Source organism: Triticum urartu, chromosome 7, assembly GCF_003073215.2.
Source record: "Triticum urartu cultivar G1812 chromosome 7, Tu2.1, whole genome shotgun sequence".
In the NCBI taxonomy this organism is placed as follows: Eukaryota; Viridiplantae; Streptophyta; class Magnoliopsida; order Poales; family Poaceae; genus Triticum; species Triticum urartu.
The window spans coordinates 94,529,737-94,538,450 of NC_053028.1; the positions used below are offsets into that span (position 1 = coordinate 94,529,737).

An 8,714-nucleotide genomic window follows, 5' to 3' on the forward strand; every position below is an offset into this window, starting at 1 on the left:
TTTTAAATGAACCAACACATACGGATGTATATAGACATGACATATTTTAGAGTGTAGATTCACTCATTTTGCTTCATATGTAGTCACTTGTTAAAATCTCTAGGAACGGAGGGAGTAACAACTAGGATGCTTACTGCTCACAAAATGGTCATGTTTTTTCCATAGTTTATGCATGTGTACACATTATATATTGTTCTACAACATTTTTTAATCTTTTAAACAACTCAAATGATCAAATTGTTAATTTTCAGAATGAAGTTGGAATAGTGAGTTTAGTCTTTCATGGCCGCCCTTTTTGTAGGCGTGGTCTACTTTTTTTTTCTGAGGTAAGTCTATTTTTTTTAAATTTATTTCCGTGTCTTGGGCATACCTGGCCAAACGGGCCGGCCCAGCCCATCGTAATCTTGCCTGGCCCGACACGGCCCGCCAGGGCACGATTACTATATGTGCCGTGCCGGCCTGCGTGCTGCGTTCCCAGACCCAGGCACGGCCCAATTAGTAAACGGGCCGGCACGTTGGCCCGTTTAGCACGGTGGGCCGCATATTTTCAGTCTATTATCTCACGCACTGAGCATTTTTTAGCCTATTTTTACATGTTGAGCCATATATAAATATAGAAAAACATAAAAAAACTTAATCGGGCCGTGCCGTGTCGGCCCGCATGCCCAGCCTCCAGGCCCAGGCACGGCCCAGGGCGTGCCGCGTGCCGGGCCCGGCCCGTTTAGCCAGTGCCGTGCCTGGCCCAAGGCGGGCCGTGCCGGCAATGCTCACGGGCCAGCCCGAAAAAACCGGCCCATTTGGCCAGCTATAGTCTTGGGATTCCAGGCACCTCTGGGGCTGGGCGGCCCAATTCCTCCAAGCCCGGAGCGGCGAATGCCTCTTTCCGGTGGGCCCTACCCCTATTCCTGCCGAGAACAGCGCCGCTGCTCCACCGCCCGCCGTCCTTCTATCCGGAACAGTAGCCGCCCCGCCGCATCCTCATCCACGACCGTAGCCGCCGTGAAGCCATGCCGCCGCCTCACAGCACACAGCCGCCGTCTCCCCTTCCTCCCCGGCCGCGCCTCCTCCAGAGCCTCGGCTCGTGCTCCAGAAGAGCCGTCACGTCCGCCGCCTCCTCCCCCTCGCCCTCGCCGCCGGGATGGCCCCGCCCTCTCCGCTACGCCGTCCTCGGCGCCGGCTTCGCGGGGCTCTCCGTCGCGTGGCACCTCCTCAAGGTCCCCTCCCCTCCCCCTGGCCTTATATTTACTTATACACACACAGCTGGGACTGGGAGCATCGCCTGAACCAGCCGACGCTGTCTGGCGTGTCTGCAGCAGAGCCCGAAGGATTCGCGCGTGTCGGTGGACGTCTACGACGAGAACGGCGTCGGGGGAGGCGCCTCGGGGGTCTCCGGAGGGCTTCTCCATCCGTACTCGCCCAAAGGTCTCCTCCATCACTACAACCATTCGACACTGTGTTCCACTCACTATATTGTACGTACGTAGTACAGTTTTGTGTCCAGCTCTAGCATAGGTTTGATAGACACATGGATCTCTTGCTTAACTGCAGCCAAGCTTCTCTGGAGGGGAGGCGAATTCTGGAAAGAGAGCATGGATCTCCTGCGCAGCGCAGAGAAAGCGAATGACACCGCTGGATCAGATCGGGATGATGAGTCCCTTATCTGGAGAAGGCAATCAGTTTTTCCTTGTAGCTTGTACTCCCTCCGTTCCTGAATATAAGTCTTTTTAGAGATTTGTATATGGACTACATACGGATGAATATAGACATACTTTAGAGTGTAGATTCACTCATTTTGCTCCATATGTAGTCCATATTAGAATCTCTAAAAAGACTTATAATTAGGAACGGAGGGAGTAGTATATTTTAACCGTTTGTTTTTGTTGATGTTTGGCGTTTGATAAGTATATATACCTTTCGCCGAGTAGGGGAATTTTGCGGCCACCTACGACAGAGAAGGCTGCTGATATATTGCTAGAGGTACTGCTGGACTGAGGTTACGAAGCTATGCTCAGGTGCTTCCTTTTTTGTGTTTTTTGGTGCATGGTTTTAATTGCTTCGACTTCGACCTATTCAAGTTAGAATGCTCAGAGTTGCCTCCAGAGTTGCAGCCTTCAAGTTCTTGATTCGGATGCTGCACAGCGACTTATCCCTGGGTTACATGTTCCGCTCAACCTTGCGGTTTATATGCCACTAGCACTGAACATCAACCCTAGGAAATATTTACAGGTGCTGAACGTCTTCCTGCTTTGTTTCATCATCAACTGTTTGCTATGTTATATTCTTGGTATGCTAACACACTTCATTATTGTGTTTCTGTAGGCATTGTTCTCTGCATGCCAAAATGTGGCTAACGAAGCATCTACGTCGTCCAGTGAACAGAAAGAGTTCAATCTGTACAATGAACATATTGATAATCTACATCAATTTTCAGGTAGGATTCTTGCATAGTCCCAATAAAGCAAGGGATATTGCTTTACACAAACTGAAACATTACAATATATGTGACCGTTCAGATGTTGGCTTTCCATCCACATTAAACCACCTAAAGCTAGAAATGATGTGCTGAATTTTTGTCAGTGTACAACTTATCAATTCAGTAGCTCCTGTTAAGGAAAACGTTAAAATTCAACATGTGCACACCACTGAAGCCATTGTCTCGTGGTATCAACATTTTTCTATGCCTAAAGACACTATCGAACATGAGCAGGAGATTATGATGCAGTGATCATCTGCCTTGGGGGCAAAGCTAGCTCACTTCCAGAACTTACAAATAAGTTACCTCTTAGAACCTGCAGAGGAGTTATTGCTGAATTCCAACTGCCATCAGACACAGTGTAAGTTGTTTATGTAAGTTGAGCTTACAGTCATTACAGTACCTACTGGAATTATCTGATGGCCGCATTTCCTCGCAGAGAAAAATATGGCAGCCAAAGTCCTTCAATCTTGTCTGATGCATGGCTGGCATTCCAAGGACCCTGTACCGTTTCTGTCGGGTCAACTTGGCAATGGAAGTCTGACAATCATGATCCAAGTGTATCTGATGAAGAAGCACGTACTGCAACGGAAGAGCTGCTCCCAAAAGCTTCTGCTGTTTATCCAGGAATAAGTAAATGGGATTATGTACGAGCAAGGGCCGGGATAAGAGCCATGCCTCCATTGACAGCCAATGGATCCCTGCCACTGTTGGGTTGTCTAAATGATGTAATAGGCGAGAGAAGCAATTGCGCCTTTTGGCTAGTCGGTGGCCTTGGAGCCAGGGGCCTCCTGTATCATGGATTAGCTGGAAAACTAACTGCCAAAGCTGTGATTTCCAGTGATGAAAACATGATACCTTCTGAATTCACATGCTGGAAGGCGATCAAGGCTTCGCGGTGAATACCGTATCGTGATTCATTCTACCATGCTATCGTAGGATTGGTATCAGGGAGTTGGAGAGACCAGGAGGATTATGTGATACCCTCAGTGCAATTGCTTATATGAAGGGCTGCTGCATCATATCGAAACCTGACACCATCCTTGTGGTCAATCCACAAAGCATGCACGGCAAATAGTCACATATATCGCTATGGATGTCGTGTTGCCATGACCATTTTGATGCCCTCTCAAGGAAGCTTGGTTAAGACGCAGAAACCATGTTTACATCTACTAAACCCTGAACTGCCGAGGTAGGATTTTTTTTTTTTTGGGGGGGGGGGGGAGTTGATTAGAATTGTTTTCCCATTTCTGTACCATCGTGTTTCTGTAAACCTGAGGAGAGATGAGGGTTTATGAGTTTCTGTGTAGGTAGATGTGAGTCACTAGGATATTCTCTTATGCATAGAATTATCCATTCCTTTGTGTTTATGAGATGTTCATTCATTTGAAAAGGTAGAAGAGATTTTGGATGTAGGAGGTGCATTAGTCAGTTTTCATAGTACCCCCTCCGTAAAGAAATATAAGAGCGTTTATAGATCACTAAAGTAGTAGTGATCGAAACACTCTTATACTTGTTTAGGGAGGGAAAGTAGCAGTGAGAGAAGCAAGAGGCTCGTGACAAGAGAGACAAAATGTTCATGCAGACGCACCGTTCCCACACTTGTATTAGAGAGATAATGTCAGATAGAGAGCACACGAAAACCTATGCAGCAGTAGAGAGAGATATGTATACACACAGACAGGTATACCGGCATAGCTGTAGTACTCTTCCCGCTGAAAACCACGCAACACAAGGACGGACCCTCTCCGGCCGCCCCACCGGAGCAGCAATCGATGAGATCAGACGGTGTAGTTCTGCGGAATGGCGTCGATGTCGATGCCCTTCTGCTTGACGACCGACTCGACGTGGCCCTTGAGCGTGTGCAGCTCCCTGAGCCTGGCGATCTCGGCGCGCTTGGCGGCCTCCGCGGCGATGTCGGAGAGCTCCTCCTTGCTGCCGAGGAGGTCGGAGCCGGCCGGCTGGCTGAGGCCGTTGAGCGTCCTCTGCTCCCTGGCCCACAGCGCCTCCCGCTCGCCCCTGCCGTAGTCCTTCTTGTTGGTGAACGCCGTCTGCGCCAAGATCACAAACGTGTCTCACTGGGACGAAATGGAGAAGACGAAGGAATCAACAACAATGGCGACGGCGGCGGAGGCGGGCGTGCATTTGGGCTTTGGCTTAGCTTGCCTTGTTCTGGACGTTGTTCCACCCCTTGCCGCTGATCGAGTAGCGGATGATGAACTTGAGCACGTCCAGCGGGACGTAGGTGACTAGGGTGAAGACCCAGATGGCGCCGCCCCACGCCCACCCGATCCCCTCCATGTCGCAGAAGTCCCAGTCGGCGTACACGGCGATCGCCGTCGCCACCAGCTGCGCCGCGAAGAAGGCGAAGAGCAGCAGGTACCCCGGCCGCTCCACGAAGGACCAGCTCCGCGACCGCGTCACGAAGATGAGCGCCTGGCTGATGATGCTCACCTGCAGGTACAGCGCCGCCATCAGCTGCCGGTCGTTGTCCCGGATCGGGTGCACCCCGAACGTCTCCGTGAAGAAGTCCGTGTCGTGCGCCAGGTAGAAGAAGACCACGGTGACCAGCGCCATGTACGTGCCCAGCACCACCCCCGTCGCGAAGATCTCGTCCAGCTTCCATGAGTCCGGCTTCGGCGACGGCTTCACCCGGTCCTTGGAGATGGTCATGATGGTGCCGTCGTTGAGGATAGCGATGATGAGCACCATGAAGGGCGCGAAGTCGAACTTCCAGATCAGCGCCACCAGCATGAACCCGAGCACGATCCGGATCGTGATGGACACCGCGTAGATGGTGTAGTTCTTCATCCGCTGGAAGATGGCACGGCTGGTGAGCACCGCGCTCACGATCACGCTCAGCCCGGGCTCCGTCAGCACGATGTCCGACGCCGACCGCGCCGCGTCCGTCGCGTCGTCCACCGCGATCCCGATGTCCGCCTTCTTCAGCGCCGGCGCGTCGTTCACGCCGTCGCCCGTCATCCCCACGATGTGCTTCTTGTCCTGCAGCCGCTTCACGATCTCGTACTTGTGCTCCGGGAACACCCCCGCGAACCCGTCCGCCTTCTCGATCAGCTCGTCGATGGGGAGCCCGTCCACGGCCGTGTTCTTGTCGCCCAGGAGCGCCGTGGACGGGTACATGTTGGTGCCCATGCCCAGCCGCCGCCCGGTCTCCTTCCCGATGGCCAGCTGGTCGCCGGTGATCATCTTCACGTTGACGCCCAGGTGGAGCGCGCGGCGGATGGTCTCCGCGCTGTCGTGCCTCGGAGGGTCGAACAGCGGGAGCAGCCCGATGAACTGCCACGGGTCGCCCGCGCTCTCCTTGTTCTTCTCCGGGACCTGCTGGTACGACACGCCGAGGGACCGGAGGCCGCGGTCGGCGTATGAGGCGATGAGCGTGTGCACCTTCTTCTCGGCGTCCGGTGCCATCTTGCAGAGCTCGATGATCTGCTCGGGCGCGCCCTTGCTGACCCTGTGCCAGTCGCCGTTGCCGTCGATGTAGGTGATGGCCGTGCGCTTGTCCACGGGGTTGAAGGGGAGGAAGTGGACTTCCTTGATGCCGGCGCGGGCCTCCTTGGGGTCGGCGAGCATGTTGACGATGCATGTGTCAATGGCGTCCTGGTTCTCGACGCGGGACGCCCTGGCGGCGTAGAGGAGCACCATGTCCTTGTCGACGCCCTTGGAGCACACCTCGATGAGGGTCTTGTCGACGGTGAGCTTGTTGAGCGTGAGCGTGCCGGTCTTGTCGCTGCAGAGCACGTCCATGCCGGCCATCTCCTCGATGGCCGTCATGCGCTTGGTGATGGCGCCCTGCTGCGACAGCCGGTGGGAGCCGATGGCCATGGTGACGGAGAGCACGGTGGGCATGGCGATGGGGATGCCGCCGATGAGCAGCACGAGGAGGTTGTCGATGCCGTCGCGGTACGCGCGGTGCTGGATCGGGTACATGACGATGATCTCCACGAGCATGCCCGCGGCGATGGAGATGATGCAGAAGTTGCCGATGGCCGTGAGCACCTGCTGGAAGTGTCCGACGTTGTTGGTGCTGTCGACGAGGTGCGCCGCCTTGCCGAAGAACGTGTGCACGCCGGTGGCGATGACGACGGCCTCCAGCTCGCCCTGCTTCACCGTGGAGCCCGAGAACACCTCCTGCCCGGCGTACTTGTTGACCGGCATGGACTCGCCCGTGAGCGCCGACTGGTCGATCTTGAGCGCGTCGCCCTCGAGCAGCCTGGCGTCGGCGGGGATGATGTCGCCGAGCTTGATGCTGATGATGTCGCCGGGGACGAGGATGGCGGCGTCCCGCTCCTCCCAGTTGCCGTCCCTGAGCAGCTTGGTCTTGGGCGCGAGCCCGGCCATGAGCGCGGCGGCGGCGTCCCCGGCGTTGGCCTCCTCGATGTAGCTGATGGTGGAGTTGATGAAGAGGAGGGTGACGATGCCGACGAAGTCCTGCCAGTCCGGGGGCCGGCCGCCGCCGTTGGCGAGCGCGATGGCCATGATGGCGGCGATCTCCATGACCCACGACAGCGGGTTCCACATGAAGCCCAGGAACTTGAGCAGCTTGCTCTCCTTCTTCTCCTCCAGCTTGTTGGGGCCGAAGAGCTTGAGCCGGTTCTCCCCCTCCGCCTCGCTCAGCCCCTTCTTGTCGCACTTGAGCGTCTTGAACACCTCATCCACCGTCACCGTCGACTGCAAAATCGCAAATCAAATCAATCCAATGCACACGAAGACGTGAAGGCGGATCAATGGCGACGAAGGAAGGGAGGACTTACCAGGTCGACGGTCTCGTCGCGGACGTCCTCGAGGGAGAGGGACGCCATGGCTGGCTAGGTACTTAGATAGATAAATTTATTTTATTCCGGGCTAGCTACGGGGCTGGCCGGGTGGTGGTGGTGGGTGGTGGCGCCGGCGCTCGCCCGAGAGGGGGGAGGCCCTGTCGGCGTGGGCACGGAGGGAGGGCGGGGGCAAGCTGCCTGGCTGCCTGCCTCCTCTCTCCGTGGGAATGGTGAGAGCCGATGGCGCCCCGCCGCCGTCTTATAGCTCGCTGCGCCGAGCGGTGGAGGACGGGAGGCTTTCGCGGGCATGAGGGTTGCATGCGTGCGCGCTCCGAGCTTGGCGGAGCGCCGCTCGTCCGGCGGGTCTCGCGCGGGTGGTGGTGGCGTGCCGGCCTGGGCGCCGCGTCCTGCGTGCGGTGGTGTCGCTGGCTGGGCGTTTGGCGTGGCCGGATGAGCGAGTGTCGTGCAGCTTCCTGCGGCGCGCGTCTCGGCCGAAAACATTGGTCTGCGACATCTTGCTACCGAATTTCGCGCGTGTCGGGGAACGAAGGGGCGGTGTTCACTTCTTCCGTGGGACGAGAAAGTGACCTCCTGTCCTGTGGATCGGTCAACTGAAAAGAAAATAAATCAAGAAATTTCAGTTGACACTCGATTGGAAACCCAACAGTCTGCTTATCTTTTTCTTCCCCTCTCTCATCATCGTGCAATCTCAGTTAATTCACCCTCCAGTTCCCCACCTGTCAGTGGAACTGACATGCATACCCCACGAGAAGGCAAGTCGCTGGCCTCGCTGGCAGCTCGGCCCACTCGTGCACGCCAGCCCAACCGAAGAGTCTAGGGCCCGGAGTGGGTGCGAGTCACAGCTCACCTACTTACCCCTGACCGTTTGCGTGAAGGGCATCCAGTGGAGCACGAATCCCGGCGGCGGCCACCTGTTCTTTCTCTACCACGAACCCCCTTTCCTCAATTCATGTAACGCAAAATGTAATCCACTATTGCTAGTCGAATTCGCACGTGAGGGTTATAGACCGAGAGGAATATTGTTAGGTTGCTCACATTTGGTATTGAGAGCCTTTCTGATCCCGTCCCGGCGCACCTCGTGGAGAGGCGCTCGCTGACATCGGCCAACGATCAAATCACCGTCATGGATCCTTCGTTTAAGGACTACTTCGACAAGCTCTCCAACTCCCTTGACGGAACCCACGCCGACATTCATTCCAACACTGCCATGATCCAGGTCACGACCACCAGGTTGGACGACATGGTCCAGTGACGCCCGGATTTGGAACGGCGTGTCGACTAGCTCGCCACGGCAACTGCCGTACTCTGACAAGGGCGACCCGCGGCAGCAGGCGAGGACACAACGGTTGCGTCCACCATTACGGTGCCACCCGCCCCACCAACCTCTCTGCACGACCACATCAGCACCAGCAAGGACGCGGAGGATGGTGCCCTCGGGCCTCAAG

The 8,714-nt window shown here is 55.7% G+C and overlaps 2 protein-coding genes across 3 annotated transcripts; one reads left to right on the forward strand and one right to left on the reverse strand.

The window, feature by feature from the left end:
* The first annotated feature begins 898 nt into the window (after positions 1–898).
* LOC125520267 lies at positions 899–3,888 on the forward strand. 2 transcript variants are annotated; one of them, XM_048685133.1, is made up of 8 exons: positions 899–1,214; positions 1,317–1,422; positions 1,549–1,669; positions 1,926–1,977; positions 2,080–2,226; positions 2,320–2,431; positions 2,708–2,834; positions 2,913–3,888. In XM_048685133.1, the coding sequence occupies exons 1-8, from the start codon at positions 1,008–1,010 to the stop codon at positions 3,373–3,375; spliced, it is 1,335 nt and encodes a 444-aa protein (XP_048541090.1). In that variant the 5' UTR covers positions 899–1,007; the 3' UTR covers positions 3,376–3,888. The 2 variants fall into 2 exon arrangements, with proteins under 2 accessions (XP_048541090.1, XP_048541089.1); XM_048685132.1 differs by having other exon boundaries at positions 901–1,214; positions 1,314–1,422.
* Positions 3,889–4,017: 129 nt separating this feature from the next.
* On the reverse strand, positions 4,018–7,463 carry LOC125520268 (ATPase 6, plasma membrane-type-like). The gene is made up of 3 exons (XM_048685134.1): positions 7,246–7,463; positions 4,640–7,162; positions 4,018–4,524 (listed from the first exon to the last, which is right to left on the reverse strand). Exons 1-3 carry the CDS (start codon positions 7,291–7,293, stop codon positions 4,255–4,257), a joined length of 2,841 nt encoding a protein of 946 aa, XP_048541091.1. The 5' UTR covers positions 7,294–7,463; the 3' UTR covers positions 4,018–4,254.
* Positions 7,464–8,714: the final 1,251 nt, after the last annotated feature.

Bases quoted from the DNA above. Each gene is read 5' to 3' on its own strand.
- LOC125520267 (XM_048685132.1), top strand. From the start codon at position 1,008: ATGCCGCCGCCTCACAGCACACAGCCGCCGTCTCCCCTTCCTCCCCGG. The intron at 1,215-1,313 runs GTCCCCTCCCCT...GCGTGTCTGCAG, and splicing joins TCGCGTGGCACCTCCTCAAG to CAGAGCCCGAAGGATTCGCG. The intron at 2,227-2,319 runs GTGCTGAACGTC...GTGTTTCTGTAG, and splicing joins ACCCTAGGAAATATTTACAG to GCATTGTTCTCTGCATGCCA.
- LOC125520268 (XM_048685134.1), bottom strand. From the start codon at position 7,293: ATGGCGTCCCTCTCCCTCGAGGACGTCCGCGACGAGACCGTCGACCTG. The intron at 7,163-7,245 runs GTAAGTCCTCCC...GCGATTTTGCAG, and splicing joins GCGACGAGACCGTCGACCTG to TCGACGGTGACGGTGGATGA. The intron at 4,525-4,639 runs GCAAGCTAAGCC...ATCTTGGCGCAG, and splicing joins GGAACAACGTCCAGAACAAG to ACGGCGTTCACCAACAAGAA.